At 43.3% G+C, this 22,344-nt stretch overlaps 1 protein-coding gene and 1 long non-coding RNA gene across 22 annotated transcripts in view; one reads left to right on the top strand and one right to left on the bottom strand.

Annotated features, from left to right (window-relative positions):
- LOC309646997 overlaps positions 1–22,344 on the top strand; it is a 404,605-nt gene that overhangs the window by 348,327 nt on the left and 33,934 nt on the right. The gene's annotated exons all lie outside the window — the stretch shown is intronic.
- The window catches only part of PTK2 (protein tyrosine kinase 2), a 254,441-nt gene that overhangs the window by 165,734 nt on the left and 66,363 nt on the right, over positions 1–22,344 (bottom strand). For 20 of the 21 annotated variants that reach the window (XM_082433792.1, XM_082433790.1, XM_082433804.1 and 17 more), the window contains one exon: positions 1,482–1,708. In XM_082433792.1, coding sequence (XP_082289918.1) covers positions 1,482–1,676 — 195 coding nt within the window. In that variant the 5' untranslated portion in view covers positions 1,677–1,708. Of the gene's footprint in view, positions 1–1,481; positions 1,709–22,344 lie in introns of those variants that run through there. The other variant, XM_082433794.1, reaches the window with a different exon arrangement.

Genomic DNA, 22,344 nt, shown 5'->3' on the forward strand with positions numbered 1-22,344 from the left:
TGGTATGGGTCCTCTCACGCGCAGTACCTGTGATACTAAAGCCACGGCACATCTGTCACGGAGTCCTTCCCAGGTGAAATTTCTGATATGATAAATTCTGAACATTTGCTAATGTCTTGTCAAATTCATAATCTTTGAAAGGCTCCCCTCCTGCACAAATACTCTTAAGTTTATTAAGGCTGATGCAATGATTTAAAGAATTTCCTCTCTCATTGTATCCGAAATTTATAAAAACTAGAACATACCCTAACAGCCTTCCCATAAACGTTACCTTTACAAGGTTTCTCTCCAGTGACTGTGTTTATAAGGTTAAATATAAAACAGAACTATAGAAAAACTAGAAAAAGCCAGCAAGCTTCATAGAAAACTTGTAAAAAGAGACTACTATATTTCAAGTGTAGCACATGGATAGATACTGACACGTTTCAATCCTAAGTGAATGATTCTCCTTTTAATAATTAGTCCGTTTGAATAGTCAGTATTACAGTATCACAGAGGTAACAGAATATTATATATAATGCATATGTAGTATGTAGCCTTAAATCTAAATTCTACCAATCCCTTTATTATACTTAAAAACAGTTAAGGCATACAAGTCAAAGAGTACAAATTACTTTGTTTCTTTATTACTGAAAGCAGGGGAGATGCATCTGATGGTCCTACTCTCTGGACACTTGTCCTCCTTAAAGATGAATAGGGACTAAGTGAAAGAGCAGGAAGGAGGAGGGGTTTCTTCAACACCTGACCAAAATAAACATCCTGAAAATTTACATTTTGAACTCAGTTTTCTGAGATCGTGGTGCTCACTCCTCACTCTCAGCAACCTCTGCCTACACTGTGCTCCCCTCACAATTCTTTACCGCCCACTCTCATCAACACCCAGAGGAAAGTGTGTCCAGCCACCTCTCACAGTCACACGCAGTGACACCCCTGCCGGCCCTCGTCATCTGCAACACCCCGGGAAGCACTGCCTGCACCGCACTGCAATTAAGGCCATGGGCATCTCGCCCACAACAGACTGGAAGCTGTATGACCAGGACCTTTAATATCCCCAGAACCTTGCCAAGTGTCTGGTATATAGAAGATATACATATATTTTTTTTAAGAATCTATCCTACCTGGAGTCATGCAAATACCTTCAAAATTACACTTTCTAGAAAATAATTTATTTCAACAGTATTAGAGACTATTTTAATTCCTTTGTTTCCTTGTATATTTCAAAGAATTTTTTTAAAAACAGGAGAGAAAAACAAGTCAATGGCATTATATGAATAATATGATGCAGTTAACTATTTTTCTAAGAAATGTTACGTAAATCAAAACTCTGGTCCGTCACATATTAACTCAATAAATGCTACAGAGAAAAGTTAACATCTCTGAAATATGGGAATAAAAATTATTACTCCGCCTTTTTTTGGTATGTGCCATTAACATCTAACCTACATATACACTGAGGATGTGTCCTAGGACAATGTACTTACCCTGACGTCAGTAGCATCTCCATGCCTGATAATACTGGCCCAAGTGGTTGGCTCACTGTTGCTTTCAAAATAATGAAAGACCTTCAACACTCGCTCCATGGCCCCAGGGGAACGTTCCACACCGGTACCCAGGTGAGTCTTGGTACTTGAATTCGGTGTGTGATTCAAGTTTGGGTCAAGGTAAGCAGCTGCCATTATTCTGCTAGATGCTAGGTATCTGTCATATTCTGTAAAAGGAAAAAAAAATTTTCAGTGTACAATATTTGAAATCTACTGATTAAAATGTGTTTTGTTGATACTGACATAACAACACTGTTCTTTATTCTCTCCCTATTTTGTTATATGCAGAAGTTGAGCCTGAGGAGAACTGGGACCTAATCTACCAAGATAATCACTGTATTCCATCCCCTACCCCCTGCCACCCCCAGACCCAGAGCAGTACCTGATTCACAGTAGAATAATAAATACTGGTTAAACAAATTATTAAAAGGCCAGGAACCCTATCTCAGCTCCATCAAAAATCACTGTGTTATCTGTAAACAACATAACTTAACACCACCCTCCTTTTAAATCACAGCCTTTAAATTTGTGAGAAAATCTCACTGGAGAGCCAAATATGTTAATTTTGCTGCCTACTTTTGAAAACTTTTATGTGAAATACAAGTTCTTTCTTCATACACTGAAAATTCAGTCACAACTGAAAACAAAACAAAACCAAAAAGCACATATGACTAAGTTTTTTAAAGTGTGATAGGGGACTCCCCTGGTGGCTCTGTGGTTAAGAATCCACCTGCCAATGCACGGGATACAGGTTTGAGCCTTGGTCCAGGAAGATCCTACATGCCGCGGAGCAACTAAGCCCGTGCGCCACAACTACTGAGCCTGCGCTCTAGAGCCCGTGAGCCACAACTACTGAGCCCGCGAGCCACAACTACTGAAGCCCGTGCACCTAGAGCCCGAGCTCCGCAACAAGAGAAGCCACTGCAAGGAGAAGCCCGTGCACGGCAATGAAGAGTAGCCCCGCTTGCCGCAATTAGAGAAAGCCCATGCGCAGCAACAAAGACCCAACGCAGCCAAAAATAAATAGATGAATAAATAAATTCATTAAAAATAAATAAATAAAGTGTGATAGGAGGACGTCCATTTGAATGTGAGGGAATAGCTCGGGCAAGACCACAATTCCCACTGAGAAAACTCAGAGAAGCCGGATTAGAAAACAACCCAGATGTGTGGAGCCCAAGACACTAGGAGGTGACACAGATGGAGAAGGAACAGGTCCTCAACAGCCGCCTTTCCCCAAAGGGCGTTTGCCAATTCTGGGCATTCAAGACCCTGAAGAGCTAAAGAAAAGGCACTAACACACACACACACACACACACACACACACACACACACACACACACACGGTGCTATTTGTCCCTTGACGACAGCCACCAGTCCTGAAACCAAGCCCAGTGGGCACCTCCAAAAGCAGAGGGAAGTTGAAGACACACAGAGGGGACGAGGGGCACAGCTGATTATATACACCCTCTTACCTTTTGGCAGCATACAGATGATCTGAACAGCATGATGAATAAACGATCTAACTGACATATAACATACTACACCCAACAGCAACTCACCTTTGCAGGTGAAATAGTTACTAAAATTGACCACGTGCTAGGTGAAAGCACAAGATTCAATAAATATCAAAGGACTAAAATTACTGAGAGTATGCTGTGTTGTGTCTAGCATTAAGCTGGACACCAACAAAAAGATAACTAGCAAATTCCCAACTGTCTGGAAATTAAGCAATGTATTTCAAGTAACTTATTAGCCAAACAAGGAACTCAAACCCTCAAAGGGTTTCTAGGGCGCTGAAAGTACTCCGTATGTCACTATGATGATGGATGTGAGTCCTTATACGTGTGTCCAAACCCACAGAACGTACAACGCCAAGAGTGACCCGCCATGGGAGGGACGGACTTCGGGTGATTATGATGTGTCGTCGCAGGCTCGTCAGCTGTACCACACGTACCGCTCTGGTGGGGATGCGGAGGCTGTGCATGTACCATGTACCGGAGCAGGAGGTACGCGGGAACCTCTGTACCTTCCCCTGAATTTTGCTGTGAACTTAGAACTGCTTTAGGAAAAATAAAGTCTTAATTTTAAAAAAGCAATCAATGTAATTCACCATATTTTCAGAAAGGAGAACCAGAGTTATCTTAATATATGCAGAAAAAGCAACTGATAAAGTTTACCAAACACTCATAATAAAAACTCTTAGCAAAACAGAAATAGGAAAATATTTCCTTAATCTAATGAAAGTATTAATACTGGTGGAAAAGAGTCCCTCCCCCCCTGCCCCGCCCTCCAAGACTGGGACTAAGTCAAGTATGCCCAGCATTACCATCCCTAATCTGACAGTGTTCCAGAAGTCTTAACCAGGTTCCACAGGCAAAAAAGGGAGGTAAAACATAGGGTATGAAGGAAAGAGTAAAACCGTCATTACTCACAGACTACATGACTATGTATGAAGAAAATTTGTAAGAATCTATAGATAAACTAATGGAATTAATAAATGAATTTAGCAAGGTTGCTGGATCATAACAAAATCAACTGTACTTCTGATCATCTTAGTTATCTCTTTTGCTCCCCAAATGAGATGGTAAGGATGAATAAATATATTATCAATTGCTTCCTGAAAAGAAACACCACACCTCCGGAGTGGTCAGAAGAAATGATATACTAGTGATGAAGTGACGGAAAATCACTACAGTTGACCCTTTAACAACACCGGTTTGAACTGCCCACCGGTTTGGACTGACCCTTTAACAACACCGGTTTGAACTGCCCACCGGTTTGGACTGACCCTTTAACACCACTGGTTTCAACAGTAAATAAACACTACAGTACCACACAATCCCTGGTTGGCTGAATCCCCAGCAGCGGAACCGCAGATACAGGGGAACACTTACACAGGGGGCTGACCACAAGTTATACGCAGATTTTCGACTGCTCAGGGGGCTGGCACCCTGGGGCCCACGCTGCTCAAGGGTCAGCAGGACGCATAATAGTGAGCGTGTCAAGGGAGGAGCTAAACCAGAAACAACACACAATCTGGATATACCTCTGTGGCTAAGAATCAATGGCAAAATCCTTCATAAACCTTCAAAAAGTAGGCCTAAACGTTCTTTAAAAGATAAACCATTGCTGTAATGTCACCAGAGCGAAGCAGTTTTCCCAAAACAGAATGTGTCAAAATCCGATCTGTGCTATAAATTCTCAAACTGGCCACATCTCCACCAGCGAGCCCTCCTTGACCCTTCTGGACAGTTCCGTGTGTGTGTCAGTTAACCACCACCCACTCCCCTGGTGGTGGCGTTCCAGTCTGTCTTTATGATGGGCTTGCAGATTCTGGGAGCCTGGCATCTGGGTCACAAAACCGTGGATTAGTCAGTTTGTGGGATGGTGTCCACTACGGAATGAAAAGTCCCAAGCGTTGCTCTCTGCTACACTGACTATTCTGTTTCCAAACAATTAACAGAATTCTCTGTTGTTCGTGTGGTTCTCTATTTGTTTTTGACCCATGGCTAAAGCTGTACAATTGGGGCTGCCAACTCTCTGTGTCTCTAAGTGACAAAAGCCCGTCCCCCTCCTTTACCAGAGAGGTAGGCTTTTATAGGATTTTGTAATCGTAGCCCTCTGTAATCTGTGGCCAGTTGATTTGTTAGAACTTTTCAAGATTAACCAGTCATAGGCATCAGCTACTTATGCATACTACAGAATATCTTTTTCAAAAAACTATCAAAGACGTGGAAATGAGAAGATTTTTAAAGTTGGCTTATTTATGTGGTTTAGACCCCTACTCTTCCAGCTATCTGTGGTATAGGACCAGTTTTAATTTCCAACCTGTCACAGACCAACACTTTTGTAAAATACAATAAAGAGGAATTTCTAGAAAAATGAAATTTCAAAATAAAAGCCTACAAAGGCCAAGCACGAAACTTCTATCATCAGGGTCAATGAACATAAAATTACTGTCAAGTTGCTATAGAGGTTTCTAGATGCTTACACCAAATTCTACCCTTACTTTGTCCTACACTGTTAACAGTTCCAGCACCAACCGCAGTCTGCTGGCCACAGTTGGCCGAGTCCAGGCTCGGGCACCAGGCTGCCTGGTACAGCAAGAGGCCAGTGCACTGGAATGGGAAATGGGAAAGCAGGTGGCCTGTCAGTGGTGGCCGCTGACCTTCCAGCTTCAGGTCTCCCTTTCATTCACATATTAACTTCAGTGCCTAACTTCTTCTTTTCTTGGGACAAGTAGGGCAGTCCCAAGGCAGGTGTGAGGAAACAGGTACTGACAAACCTTGGCACTGACCCCCAGGCTCAGCCCACAATCCGATATAAATGCTCCATAAAACAGCACATACAGAAGAGGGAGAAAAGCACAAGGACCACAACGAGCATCCTACTCCAGAGCTGCCTAGTTTATGTTCACTGTACATACTAAGACCCCACCAGGAGGGTAACCTCATTACGCTTGAAGTAAGCCGGCCCTTTAATAAAACTTGAGATGCTTGCCAGAATATGAGAGAAGAAACAAAGAATCCAAATTGATACAGCTACATTTTTTAAAAAATTAAGACATCAACAGGTTTGAAGAGTTTTTAAGAATTTGATAATGACCCTAAAGTAAATCCTCAAACTAGACTAGTGTGAAAGTTTTCTTCTCCTTAATTTTGTTCTTTTACACAAGATTTGGGTTTATTTTCTCATAAAATATCTAACCTGAATATCCTAAATGTCCTATAGTGATTTTACTAGACAGAGAAGCTAACATTAAATTACTTAAATGTTTAATATTATAATAGCAATGTGTGGCTGTTTATATTTTCCGAACTCCCCCTTTCCCAATTCTCTTCTTCCAGTGTGACTTTGATACTCCTTTCAAGAGGCGGAGTCTACATTCCTTCCCCTTGAATCTGGGTGGGCTTCAGACTAGGCTAAGATACATCCTAAGCTAAGTCCTAAAAGGCAACACCAAAAAAAGAAAGAAAGGAACCTAGGTTCCCATGGCGCTCTTGGGATGCTCACTCACAAACCTGACCACCACGCTGTACAGAAGTTCAAGCAACCCAAGATCTGAGCTCCAAGAACCACAGCCTGAGCTAAGCTTCCAGCTGACGGGCGGCGTCAACTTCCGAGCCCTGGGGCAGAGCCACCTGGAGTAGACCCACTGGCTCCCAGCCGTGCTGCCTCAGCCAACGCCACACAGGAAGAGACGCGGTGTCCCTGTTGAGCCCTGCCCAGACTGCACGTCTGAGCACAACGAATAACTCGTGTCATCTGAAGCCACTAAGTGCTGGGGTGACTTGTTTTCATCAATAGACAACTGACAGAGCATATGTTCAACTAACGTGAGCAGAGGCGGTTCTCGCTTCGAGTGGGAGTGGGAGACACAAAATGACTACCAGAAGCCATCTGAAAAGTGTTTGCCTTCTTCTTCTCATTGTTAAACTAAAGATACAGAGTGAGCATCTTTTCAATGCCTTGACAAAATGTCACATTCCTTCCTAAGTTTGGGTCACCTTCCTTTTACGTTTTATCCTCTGTACTTTCAGTGTCATGAAATACCTCTGAGAGTTCCTCTAATGCGAACTTTTTTGCCATGTCACTTCTTCAGTGACATCTTTTTTTTGTCACAACTATTTTCTTCATTTATGTCAATGAGACCACCTTTACTAAGTTCTTTTGGCTGCACATCTAGAATGTCTGGCTCAACAGCAAAGTCAACATTCCTAGAGTCGGCTACTTTTTCTGTAACTCCATTTACGTTCAATTAGAATCTTGCAAAGTTATTTCCACAGTGTAGTAAAAGTTTCTGCCATACTGCACACCTATCACTCTGTTACTTCCTGCCAGGATGCCTGAATTTTTTCATTTGATCAATCTCCAAATGTAGCATTAACAGCCTGTCCAAAGTCTGTCTATAGGCTTTAAAAGTTGAAACAACTCCTTGGTCCGTTGGCTGAATAATGAGATTACAGTTGCTGGTTCACACCACAGCTCCATGCACACCTACGACCCGGCTCACTTTGTTACACAGTTACCACGTTACTATCAATATTTTCAAATCTTCACTTACACCCAGTTTTACTTCCAGTGTTTTCACTTTTTGTTTCAATTCTGTATTTCATCCTCCTTGGCCAATTTCCTCCTTTGATTAGCTATTTTTGTAAAATGTCACATGGATTTATCACTGGCAAACAAGGAGGCAACACAACTACACACTCTGCTGTCTGTGTATAAACTGAACAACAGATGCGCACTGACCAGTCACCAACAGACTTTGAGAGAAGTGACATGACTGGTCACGGATTATAATTCACACCTGTTATTTATGTAGTCACTTGTAAAATGGGTTTGTACTTTATGCAATTACTCATAGTTCACATACGTGGTAACCAAACTCTCAATCACTCTGTTGAGGAACTGGTACTTTTAACTGAACCACAGAAACTGAAATTTGTGCATATTGGAACTATACAAAACATGGACCACCTGTATAACAATTCAATTAATATCTTCACAGAAAATATGGTTTTCTTTATTTCAGATAATATGACAATTATGTAAATAGACACTTTATTTGAAGTATCACTAAAATTTTTAATGTTATATTCCTGATAATATTCAACATTAGTCTTTAACATCAACTTTAATTTCTAACATCTCTAATTAACACTGAGACCGTAAAAGTCATTGGTGAATAATTCTAGAGACTTAAAAAAAATCCTAAGGAAATCAGGAATGGCAAAATATAACATATTTGTTTTACAAAACCCAAATTAATAAAGTGCTGATAAGATAAATGTATTTCAAACGGAAAGTTAAGAGCATTCAGAGTATCATAACCTACTTGTGTATATTCAAACTCAGCACATCACGCACACTCACCCACAGGGAACTGAAGCCACCTTTCCTGACAGTCATCATGCGCTCTAAGGCAAAGTTTGATAAATCAGAGCCAATCAACCAGAGGTCATGTTAAAACACAAATGTAAAGATGCTGCTTAATAATTTCCATCTTCTCTATTCCAACAGAACAATAACAACATTTAGTAATAAGAATGGATAAACAAAATGTGGCACCTCCATAGAATAGAACAGAACAGTATTCAGCCATAAAAAGGAATGAAGTACTGACAATGCTATTGATGCAACATGGATGAACCTTGGACACATTATGCTCAGTGAAAGAAGCCATACAGAAGGCCACATGTTGTATGGCTCCATTTACATGAGCAGTCGGAACAGGTAAATCCAGAGAGACAGGAAGTAGGTTAAGTGGTTGCCAGAGGCTGAGGGGAGAGGAGTAGGGGAGTGACCGGTAGCAAGTACAAGGTTTCTTTTTGGGGGGATGGAGTTAAAGAGTGGTGATGGTTGCACAAACTTGTGTACACAGGTGCCCGATGAACAACGCGGGGACTGGAGCACCAACCCCCCGCATACTTGAATATCCATGTGTAACTTCTGACTCCCCTAAAACTTAACTGATAATAGCCCACTGCTGACTAGAAGCCTTACCGATAACATAAACAATTAACACATATTTTGTATGTTACATGTACATCTACATATATTTTATGCATTTGTGACATACCTTTTTCTTAATTTTTTCAATATTTCTAGGCTATAGAATTCATCTGTGAATTTTTTTCAAATTGTCACAAATCTCCAAAAAATTTTTCCAATATATTTACTGAAAAAATTTTGTGTGTAATTGGACCTGTGCAGTTCAGATCAGTGTTGTTCAAGGTCAACTGTAAAATTAAAACCACTGAATGGTACACTCCAAAATGGTAAATTTTCTCAATTTTTAAAATTGATTTTTTTTTTAAGTACAGTTTTCCATGGCTCCAAATTTTTAAAAACAATGCTAACTGTGGGCAATGATGTGGAACAACCTAGAGCTTTGATACAACTGCTGGTGGGGGTGTGATGTGATACAGGCATTCTGGGAAACTGTTTCTACTACAGGTGAAAAGATATATACAGTATTACCAGCCATTCCACTCTTAAGTATATGCCGAAGAGAAACACACGCACATCTTCACCAAAAGACACATGCAATATTCATGGCAGCGTTATTCATAATAGTTCAAAACCGGAAAAACCCACATAGCCATCAATAAAATAAACTGTGGTGTATTCTTAAATGGAAAGCCACACAGCAATGAAAAACGATGAGCAAGTGCTACATGCAACAACGCGAATGAATCTCACAGACGTTATGATAGGCAAAACAACACACAAAATTCAAAAACAAGCAAAACCGAGTCATGGTGATAGAAATCAACTCTGGTTTCTTTTTCAGGGATACTGACTACAAGGGGCCAGGAGGGAGGCTGCTGGGAGCTGGTAACACTCTAAACACTGACATGGAAGGTGGCAGTAAAAACTGCAGCAGGCTACATATGATTTGCGCACTTTACAGTATGGATGCTATACTTCAGTTACACATCTTTAAGACTCTTATCCAACAACTGATCAACCAAAAGCAACACGCAATGCCAGAGTGCACTGGCTAAAATTAATTGCCTGAGCCACAGTTACAAATCCAGCAAAGAAGCAATTCACACGGCACATTTTATAAATGCCAACTGTTCTTGATTTTTGCATTTCTGCCTCTGCCGCCCTTTTAATTGTACATACACGTGCTATTCTGCAAAACAAGTAAAATGTGTGATGCCTGCAAATATGAAATTACTATTAATTTATCATCTTCTATGAAAGGGGCTCTTAACTGTATTTATGATATATGGACATACACATGCACATGTATGCATACTGATGACAGATGTCTTTAAGAATCTATTGAAAAACATGGACATGTCCTCCAGAAAATGCAAAAACACTAATAAGCACAAATTTTTGTATATGATTGCAAAGTTCGTTTCCCCTAAAACTCATACATGGACCCCAGCTTTAAGATCAACAGTCCAGCCAGTACCAACATTCATTACAAATAATCTAAATTGTCACTTACTTAGTGGCTCTACATGCAAGGCACAAACATACATGATCTCATTTCATTTCATTTTCACCACGACTGTTAGAGGTGGGTGGTACTAGCTCCGTTAGGCAGGTATAAAAATCTAAGATGAAAGACACTCTATATTCCAGGTTGGATTGTGACTGAGTGAGACTGAAGCTCTGAAAAACTCTTTCAGTCCAGGTACACTGTATATCTCAACACCAAGGAGCCCATCAAGTCCAGCCTAACAACATTCTCTGCCCCTAAAATCCTAAAGCTCAGTGCAGCAGTCCATTTTCTCAGCATGCGTGTACACACACAACTGTTCACTGCTGCAGTCCCAACAACACTAGCAAGCACTAAATGTAGACGATGAATAAAAGAATGAAAGGAAGAACGCTGTCTAAAGCAGATTCCACTCCTGCACAGGGAATCTCAGGGAGAAAGCTTGTGGAGCTACCACATCTTGTCACGGATACTTCTGCAACTTCTCTGGGGCTGACTGGCCATGGGTGGAGTCCATATAGGAGGAAGGCTATTTCCCTATCTTTCCTGGTGTCATTCAATAAGCAGCTACTATGATGAAAAAGAACAGATGGCAGTGTGGCTGGATGGAATGCGTGCCTGGGTGAACCTGGGCCACATGACACAACCCCCCACAGGTCTCCTGGGAAGGGCAACACTAAGGACTATCTCCCCGGAGCCAGGCTGACTCCTCATTACTACTGAACACCTTAATCATGATAGACTTTCGCAAACACTTCTTTGTTACTAGGTGTATCAATAAATCCCCCAGATGAAAGAAACATGGTTAAAGTATTTTTCCATAATATTATTTTACAATTAAATATTTAAAGATATAAATTAAAATAGAATTTATCAAAGCAGGTGTTCAAAATCAATGTAGAAAACCTACATCAAATAATTTCTTCAGCACTTTAGTGCTTATAAGTTTATATCTAAATGTACCTCATATAGCATCAAAAAGATGTGCTTATTTAGGAAAAGAATAACTCAAGAGGAGTCCTTCAAACAGCAGGAAAGCCATGACACTCTGATGGTTCCACTCACTCATCTGATTCATCTCATCCACACAGCAACCCTGCACGGTAGGTTCCGTTAGTCACCTCATTTACACAAGTGGACACCGAGGCACTGAGAGGTTAGGCGATTGCCCCAGATCACACAGCTGCATGTCTACAAGTTCACCTCCATACCAGATACTGGCCAGTCCAAGGATGAGCCACTGACCCGCAGCACAGCACCACGGGCAGTGTGCAAGCCCCAGCACAAACCTACCCAACCCCAACCAAGATCACCACGTGAACCCTATGCAAGTTTAGTCTGGTAGGTTACCTGCATCAAAACTACCAAGCTATATTATAATTTTCTTTAGTATATCATTTACTTTCCACCTATCAATTCAACCTCCCCCAACCCCCCAATGTATTAGAGAAGCGTACGTATAAGGCATTCTCACAGGCAATCAGGACACGTTGATAACAGGTCCTCATGAGAAAAGCCACCACAGACAAGTGCACTAAGAACACAGCGCTGGGGACTACCCTGGTGGCGCAGTGGTTAAGAATCCGCCTGCCAATGCAGGGGACATGGGTTCGGGCCCTGGTCCGGGAAGATCCCACATGCTGCGGAGCAACTAAGCCCATGCGCCACAACTACTGAGCCTGTGCTCTGGAGCCCGCGCGCCACAACTACTGAGCCCACATGAGCCCGCGTGCCACAACTACCGAAGCCTGTGCGCCTAGAGCCCGTGCTCTGCAACAAGCCACGCCACCATGACGAGAAGCCTGCGCACCACAACGAAGAGTAGCCCCCGCTCGCCACAACTAGAGAAAGCCCGTGCGCAGCAACGAAGACCCAATGCAGCCAAAAATAAATTAATTAACTGGAAAAAAAAAAACAGTGCTGGGGGGGCAGGGGCATGGCGAGGAAAGAAAAGGTCCAGCTCAGACTCGCGACGTGGTCAGGGCTCCGATATACGGTGAGTTCCAAGCTGGGATCCTGAGAATGGGTATCAAAACTTATACCCAACAAAAGATAAGGTCTCTGGTGTAGGTGAGAGTGCCCCAGGGAGTCAATGCAAAGCCAACGTGCCTTTAATTCCATCCGCAGGCAAGCTGGCCAAGGCCCAGCCGTAGAGGCAGGTTCAGAGCCTGACTGATGTTAGATATGCACCTGGGCAGCTATTCAGCCCTTCCAGACCAATCAGAAGGTTTCTGTTATAATCCAGACAGGATAAATGGCCTCAGGAGAAGAAAGATTTGAAAGCTATAAAAAATCCAAGAGGACAGGCAACTCACGTATGCAAGACTTCAGGACAGTCAGCAGCCATTTTTCTGGCTTGGGCAGCAAAGTGGGAAAGCGATACCATTCCACTGAGATAAGGAACACAGGAGGGGCAGATGCTGTTTGTTGGTGGAAGGGGGATGGGCAGGAAGTAAAAGGATCAATTCAGCTTGGTATTTGTTACTGGGAACAACTCAGGTCTAAATGCCTGAACTCAAGCCAGATGAAGGAGGCACTTCATGCCTCCAGTTACGGTGGGGGGCGGGGGAAGCAGGGAGCCCTGACTTCTGGACGTTTACTTTGGAAAGGGGAATAAGCCTCGGGTCACCACAGGCTCTCAGGCTGGGCATGGAAGGGGGCGGGGCACGACGCACATGACTCTGACATTTTGATTTGGGTTCTTTGAAGCCTTTTAAAATACATATATAATTTCTCAGCTACAAATGAATCTTTGTACTCCTAAGGGGGAGAAGTAAATTTACCTTTGGGAAAATACTGCCACTCTTTTGGGGGGGGTGGGTGGGCACTGTGCAAAATGAAAACGGCATAATGGCAAGGACTCCCAATGTGGTGTTAAACTGCTATGCATCAAAAAGAGTGATTTTCCTAATATGCAGAGATTGATTTGGGCTGTCTGATTTGGAACTCATTATCATAAAGGCCGCTCATGAGACAGGAAGGTATGAATTAGACCGGGGGCTCGCAGGGGTTTATTTAAGTAATTATTCATGCGGCATTTACCATGCCAGGACTATTCTAAGCGCTTAAACGTGCGCTTAGATTAAAAATCATTTAATCCCCATAACAACCTTATTTTCCCTGCTTTCCGGATGTGGGAAGAGAGAAGCCCAAGGCCCAAAGCCACAGGCCTAGTGCATGGGCCTCAGCAGGCAGGGGAGCTGCAGAGGCCACGCCCTTGCTCAGCAAGCCCTGCTGCCCCGGGTTTGCGGTCACTAGCGGGCGGGCCGCTGCATGGCAACACTGGCAACAAGCACCGAGTGGCCATTCTCCATCCTTGCAGTCGCCACCGTGCTGTCCTGGCCTCGGCTGTGAGCCAGCTGCAAGGTGTTATTGTTACTGCCCACTCTTTCACAGCCAGCCAGCCTCATCCATTTGTTCATGCCTGTCCCTGCAGGCCACACCTCCCTTGGAGTAATTAATTCTAAAGGCATTTATTGAGCCAACGACTAACTAGTATGGATTACAAAAAGATATAATCCTAACCTGAAGAGCGTTCAGCCTAGTTAGGAGAGAGCTACACACACGCACATACACATACACTCACATATGTGGTTATTTAATTACAACTGTAACAAGTACTATTTAAAAATTACAATTAGAGTAAGAGCAGTAAAGAAAAAGCCCCAAATCATCACAGAATCATTACGTCACAGCGGCGGCGCGTGCTGTGCGGGGCTGAGGGAGACCAGTTTAGCGCCGGCGGTGGCGGGGTGAGGGGGGAGCCCGAGAGGCGGCCCCAGGGGCGGGCTTCAACATTTGAGAAGCTTCAATCCAGAAACCCTTCTCCTTTGGTTCAGAAAATGTTCTTGCATCATTTCTTTGATGATTTTATCCTTTTTCTCTTTCTGCAACTTTTACTATTTGGATACTGAACCTTCTGAATTCATCATCCTACTTTCCTTCTTTTCTCTCCCATTTGTCTTTCCTTTCCATGTTCTGAGCCACCTTCCATGTTATCTCCCAATGCTGCTGCTGAGTTTATTTCTGCTTTCTTACTTTTAATTTTCTTGTTCTTGAATGTACTTTTTAAAAGAATTCTGTTTGTCTTTCACAGAGGCGACATCTCCTCTTGGCACTCTGGAAACCTGACACTGGGACTTTTATTGTGTTCCTTCAGCTTCCTTCTCTTGCTGTTTCATCTCTGTAGACTGTTTTCTGCTTGTTTCTCTGTTCTGGTCTCCCATCTTGAAAGCAGAGGCTGTCTTTAAAAACCTGGTTGTCTGTCAGGGACGCTGCGCTGAGCAGGGAAGCAGCCACTAGGCCAGAGATCCCCGAAGGTCAGGACCTGCCTTTCCCTTGGACCAGCGTCTCCAGAAGAGAACGTCTCCACCTCCTGACAGGATTCCGGGAAGCAAGGAAAAAGAAAGCATGGCTAATTGCACTTAATCCCCGGTTCTGAGTGCAAGAATACGTTCAACATACTACGTTTTACCAGAAATTTTCCACAGTAAAGTTTTTAAAACAATATATGCAGAAGCCAGCCCACAACGGGGAGAATAAATTATGACAAGAGCACTGCAGCAGCGATGGCTGTGGAGAGCTGCCCTGGTCAGGCACAGCCCTCAGAAGCAAGACTGAATTCTCTCTCCTTTAAACTGCTCACCTACTTTCTATGGGCAAGACCCTGGAGATTACAAACAGCTCAAACCTCACCTAAATCACACAAATAACCCTTTAAAAGAAGAAGCCCACTATAATCTCAGGGCTGTAACTGAAGACAAGTGGAAATCCGACAGAAGAAGCTGGTCTCAGGGAAGGGCTTAGGCAGGACCTCTGGGCAAGATCCTGATGAAGGAGTAGCACGTGTCCTCTGGTAACAACACAGCCAGAAAAATACTGCAAGGGCCGGTGCTCACTCACAGCTCTGGGGCTCTCAGTCGCGCCAGGCTCTGTGAAGTGGGAGCCACAGTACCTCCCCTATGGGGGGAGAGGATAAGCATACAGTGCTCAGCAAGACACTGAACCCAAGTCAGCATGCAGCAGGCGACAGCTGCTACAGAAGGAGAGCTCTGAGCTGGACTGTTCTCTAAGTGGAAACCTTGCAAGACCCTCCCGTTTAACTCATACTTCAAAAGTCCCATCTCTGTCCCCAATCAGCATCATCCCTGCTCCTAGTGGTCACACTGCTGCATGACCGCACACAGCTTCATAAATCCTTGTCCAAAAAGGAAACAACAGATTCCCATTCTTACCGTGATAATAGCTGGTATATTTGAAATGTATTGTTAAATCCAATAACCAAATTAAGCACAGTGTTCCTTTAGATTTCCCCCCTAAACCTTGTCCTATAAAACACCTATGCATTTTTTACACTGAAAACATGCCACCAGTATACCATTCCATCGTGAATCTACACAAAAGCTGAAACAAGAACAGTCAACAGTTCAGGACTATTATCTTCTCAATGAAATTCTGTCAACTTTACAAAGCAGTTAAGATTTTCACAGTAAAAAAAATTAATATTAAGGTATGATATTCTGGCAGAATTTTGTTTCTCTTAAAAAAAAACGGTTAACAAAACAGACCTCGGGGGAGATCAACATGCTGGCCTCACCCTGGTTAACAGATCCTGTGTTTGTCCCTTGGTTTTCTCAGTAAGACAGACTGCACACATCTTTCAGTAGAGGATTTTTCTGGCTGTGCTGTATATCATACAAACGGATGCATAAGAGAACACTTTCTAACTTGTTTTATGAGAACTTTGATATGAAAAACTAACAAAAAGATTACAACAAAAAAAAATTACAGACCGATGTCCCTCATGAAAATAGACACAAACACCCTAAACAGAATCCTACATCTTCAATCTCGCAACGTATAAATAGGGTCACGGATAACCCATCACCATCAGGTGGGATTCATCTTCGGAATGCAAAGTTGGTTTAACAATCAAAATGTAATTCATATCATCACATCAACAGATACAGAAAAAGAGCATGACAAAATTCAACACTCTCTAATGATTTAAAAAAAAAAAAAAAACCTCTCAGAAAACCAGGAATTAAAAGGGAAGTTTTCTGATTTGATAAAGGATATCTTAAAAACAAAAAAGACAAAACTGAGCTAAATCCCATTTAGCATTGAGTACTTTCTTCTTAGGGTCGGAACAAGACAAGGACATCCCTTCTTGCCATTTCTACTCAACCCTGGGATGAAGACCCGAGTTGAGGTAGGCAAAAAGGCAGGACAAAGAAACAAAAGATATCAAGATTGTGGAGAAAAATAGTTTTTATTTACAGATTACATGATTATAGTTTTTTAGGACTGTCTACTTGTGCAAATAAACCACCAGAACTAATAAGTGAATTTACAGTAAGGCCAGAAGATAAGCTAACAAGATAATCTATTTCTACATACTAGGCCAACAATTGGAAAATTAAACTTAGAAACCAAATAGCATCAAAAAAAAGCCCAGACCACCACACTAAGATCTACTATACACTAGTGTCCGATACTGGATAGATACACCAGCAATCTCAATACTGTTCGCAGGGCATTCTCCCAAATTGATCTAGAGCTTCAACACAGCCCCATCAAAACAGAACAGAAAAAACAACAACTCCAAAAACTGCTGTAACTGGTAAAACTTGCTATCCGTAAGTCTGCAAATTCAACTGAACACTGTGAAAACAGGCAAAAAACCAAAAAACAAAAAAATTCACCAACATCTGAGAATAAGAACACAAAAAAATGAACCAAAGCTACATGAACCACAGAATAAACTAAAGTTTGTCTTTTTACTCAAAGAAAAAATTTACTGCCATTGATTTCTTCTCAACAAATTCCTACAAAATACTTAAAATATGACTCAATTTATACAACCTTTCAGGAAGAAAGGTATAAAAATACAAATGTATATAAGTTAAAGAAGTTAAAGATGATAATACATATACGCCTAATCATAAACCTAAATTATGTGAGCTACATGTCAATAATATTATGTAAATTTACACAAATATTACTTAAATGCAAAACAAAAATATTCAGTGATAATTTTTAAAAAATATTTATTTATTTAGGCTGCACCAGGTCTTAGTTGCAGCATGCATGCGGGATCTAGTTCCCTGACCAGGGATTGAAACTGGGCCGCCTGCATTGGGAGCGCGGAGTCTTACCCACTGGACCACCAGGGAAGTCCCTAATTATTTTAACATTAGCTTTTTCTCTTTAACTGAAAACAGATAAAGTTATGAAATACAGAAAACTGTTGAATTTACAATAAATTCCTTACAGTTTAAACAATTACAGACGAATCTGAAATTAAAGATTTGTGAACACTATTTTTAAAAATCAGTATCACTAACCATTAAAGTTCTAGAAAGAACTCAACAGTTTTTTAATTTTCCCAAAAAAGTCTCCATCACCCTTCTCATTGGCTTCCAGAGACTTAGACCTCTACTGCTGCAGGCAGACAAGATGACTCACTCCATTAAGGCATTCATCTGCTTACGACAGCAGTCTGCCACACACGAGGCACCGGACGCAGCAGTGAGCCAGGGCAGACTGGCCCCTTGCCTCCTAGGTGTGCATTTCACTGCAGGAGAGCAAGCGAGCCCAACAGGTGAACCACACAGACAGTACGTGAGCTGGTGAGGAGAGCAAGAGAGAAGGAAAGCAGAGGAGCGGGGAGGATGGTGGTGGCAGGAGGAGGGCCCCATTTCACCAGGGGGGCCAAGGAGGACACACTCATATAGCTTATTGTCCAAACCAGGAGAGCTGGCGGGGGTCTCGGGGATGGGCGGCGAGTGTTAAGACGGATAAACTGGGGCACTCACTTTCCCTACCTGGCTGACAAGGGCATATCTGAGCAAAAACCCCACGTCCAACTGAAGCTCTAGAACTGCGTGTGGAGAGAACCCCGGGGAGAACTAGCGGCCTCTTCCCCAGATACAAGGAGGACGAGTGAAAGAATCAGAGAGAGAGGTGTCTGAATCCCCACGCTACCGGCTCTGTGGGCGAGGGAAGTGGTGCTAACAAGATTCGAAACAGGAGAGAAAAGGGAGCTCCTGGTGACCCCGCACAGCTAGCTGCTCTCCTTATCTCTGTTCAAGCGCTGCCTAACTGTCCTCTCCTTCCCCTCTGCAGCGACAGAGACACCTGTTACTTTCATATTCTCGATTTATCATAAACTCATGTACTCGATATGCCTGCTCCATGCGAGGGATACAAACACACTGCACTAACATTTACCCACGGTTAACTCACTACGATGCGAGGAAAGGGACCAGCGCCATGAGGAGACGATCAAGGAACCTGAGCTGGAGTGGCTGGGGTCACAGAGGGAACTGTGAAGGGAAAGGGTGTCCCAGGTGGAGGGAAAAGCATCCCCCACCTGAGGAAGAGTTCAAGGAACTGACAGACGACGGTGAGGGACAGAGGCAGGCCAGGTGTGCCTCCCGTGCGGCGGATGAGGCTCCCAGGGAGAGGGAAGACGGCACCCAGTCCGTGCACAGGGGCCTGACGAGGCCTGGCACCCACCTGGGGAGTCCCGGTCTTCGGAGGCAGGGGGAGTCTCAGGAAGAAAAGCCCCACCCCTACCCCTCGAAGAAACAGGGTGGAGGGCAAGGCTTCCCTACTCACCCCTCTCCATCGGCCTCAATGCAACTCAAGCTGCAGTCAGTGGGAAAGCCCACCTCCTCTGGGACACGCCAACACCTTCGGGTCTCAGCGCCTTCACGCGCAGAATCCCTAGAGCACGGAGCGCCCTCCCACCCTCTGGGCCTGAACTGAAATGGCCCAGACTACCAGTTCAGCCTTCCTTTTCACTCAGCAAACAACTGAGTGCTGACAACATGTCCGACCAGAGGGATTTAAAAAGTAATAAGGCCTGTAAGAAGTTGACAACCAGGTAACAGGAGACAAGCAAATAAGCAGAGCTGAGTGAGTCGCCAGCTATGCCAGCGTGTGCAGCGCCCAGCCCTGTGGGCCGGTGAGAGACAGAGGGCCACGCGCGGAGCAGAGTCCTGAAGGTTTCACGTGTGAAGAAGAAGCAAAGTTCCACACAGGAGCAGCAAAAGCATAAGGGGCAGGCGAGGCACAACCCAGCAGGGTCCTCTCAGAACGTTAAGTGCACGTTAAGTGCACGCAGAGCTGCGAGGCTGGAGCCTGCAGGAGCTGGGCAGGGGGGGAGAGGGCGGAGGGGAGGCGGGCAGTGCCTGAGGACACCACTGCAGCAGCAGGGCCGGCGGAGGGTGGACGGGAACTCAGCTCAGCGTTCACTGAGGCCGCTACGTGGAGGCGCCATGACCTGCTCCCTGGGCTGTGCGCTCATAAAACTCAGTCACTCCTCAGGAGAGCACCGGATTTCTTTTACTGTAAATTTACAGGTATCTAGACAGCTACATAAATGTAACTATGAAATGTTTATATGCTTACATAATAATATATTTTTAATCTGTGTCCCCCGCAAGTCAATTAGCTCCTCAAGCTGTCAGATCGGATGGCCGTGATCCCACAGGCATGGCAGAGGGCAGCTATCAGACCCTGGAGCCTGACCCAGACCCATCTGTTTAGAGAACCGAATGTAGCATGTGTGCTGCTACAAGAGGAAACCCAAAGACCAATTCACTCCTTTTGTTGAGCAATTTTTAAGGATTAGCTAACTCTATACAGAATTTGTTCATTCATTAGGTAATATTTATTTGTGCCAATTACTTGTCAAGCAGGAAAAAACCTGACATAATCCCTGACTTTGTTAAGTTTACCATTTAGCAAAGAAGAGGTCAAACAAGTGCAATATACCATGATAAATAACAGTAAATGTTGTGCAAGACAGAAGAAAAGGCTCAAGGAGGGAACACCAGAGAGAAACTAGTTTAGCTGAGACCTAAAGGTGCAGGAGTCAGCTGGGCAGAGAAGGGAGACAAGAGGCAACTGCAGCTGCAGAAGGCCTAAGAGGAAAGACTTTGGGTGTCCCAGGCACTGAAAAGTCAAAATGAGCAAGAGGCCAAGGGCCCAAAGCTGGAGACATTGGACAGAAGCCAGATCAGGCGAAGCCCTGCAAGCCATGTTAAGGATTTGCAATTCCATCCGATTCTAATGAGAAGCCACTGGGGAGTTTGAAAAAGAATAACATCAGATTTATGTTTTTACAAAATCACTCCAGCAGGTGTGTGAAGGATGAACATGTGAGGAAACAGGAAGACCAACAGGAAACAACTCCCATAGCCCAGAGGGGGAGAGAAGGTGAGGAATTCAAGACCTATTTTGGAGACAGAATCATCAAGATAAAAAGATGGATCCCTTATACATGGAAGAAGGCGTCAAAGAGGCATCCTGGGTCTGTGGCATGAACAACTGAGTGGATGGGGGTTTGACATGTTTATTAAGACACAGGATTTGGGGAGCAACCGATTTCAGGGGTAACAAGTAAGAGGCTCCTCTCTGGCTGGTATCAGATGCTTATGAAAAATACAAATGTAGGTATCAAGAGGCAGCTGACCCCTGGAGTCTGACACACAGAAGAGAAGATGGGCTGTACACAGAGACAGATGGACGGATGGATGGATGGATGGGTGGATGGATGGGTGGATGGATGGATGGATGGATGGATGGGTGGATGGATGGATGGATGGACGGACGGATGGAGTTTAAAATACTGATACAGAAAAAGCATGACTTCAACCACAGGATCCAGAATCACACAAATGAACTATTAATAGTATATTCAATCTCAATCTACCACTGAAAGACACAGAAAAAAATCAACAACACATTTATTCCTAACAACCAAATCTGACGCCTCTCAATCCTTCCCCATCTTTCAAAAAGATGAAACAAACAATGCACATACTGATATAATCAAAGAACTTTCCAAGCAGGGCTTTCTGCACTTAGTAGCCTTGCAGCCAATTAACAGCACTGTAAACATTTACACTTACTTCAATATCCTGAATTAAAACTGTCTTTAAGCCTAGGAAATTATGATATAGTTGAGCACAATTTATAACACAGTCCTCTTAAAAATGTTAAAATACAATCTTCAGCAGGTGGAATCTAAGGTGGGTTCTTTAAACTAAATTCATCAGTACAATAAACTTTATTATAGAAAAGACTCCAGAGTGTTTTAAGGATAAAGTTTTCACTTCAAAGTACACAAATATAGGTCTGTTCTATTATTTTTAGCCTGTTCTAGTAAGTATTTTACATGTCTTCTTAAATTGGGCCATGGCTGTTTTTTGAGGTTAATGCGACTGATAAAATCAAATGTGAGGTTTAGAATGTCTAACTGCAAATAGAGATTTGGATATATATTCTTTGGATTTGAGCTTTTTACTTTGTCTCTATCTAAAAGAAGTAATTTTATACTTTAAAATAACCAATTCAGACAATTCCTGCACAGCAACATCTTTGTCTTTATCACACAGCAAAAATTAATCAGGATAAACACCTAAGGGCGAGAGAGTAAGCGGAGAAGGCAGAGGGGACCTGTCCTGAGATGGTGCCTGTGCGCTCACGGGGCGGCGGGCTCAGCCCCAGAAGGGGACAGGCTGCAAGCTCCCCAGCGTTGTCAGAATCTGCTCCTGAAGGATCCATCTGAGGAGACAGCCTGTTCCAGCCCTACACGCAGACTGACCTTGACCTTGATACCATCCCTACCTTTTCCCTCTTCTACACATGTGAGCTCTGCCCTCGTGCCCAAGCCCACCTTTATCAAAATGATATTTCAGTTAAAAATGCCTCTACTCATTTGCTCTGCAGTCAGCAAACATAATGGAAAAATAAGTGGCTTCAATCAATTGCTTTGGGACGAACAAAAACACTACAATCTCTCTTCCAAAGTTCATAGTTTTAAAG

The sequence above is a fragment of the Balaenoptera physalus genome, assembly GCF_965194825.1.
Source record: "Balaenoptera physalus genome assembly, chromosome: 17".
In the NCBI taxonomy this organism is placed as follows: domain Eukaryota; kingdom Metazoa; phylum Chordata; class Mammalia; order Artiodactyla; family Balaenopteridae; genus Balaenoptera; species Balaenoptera physalus.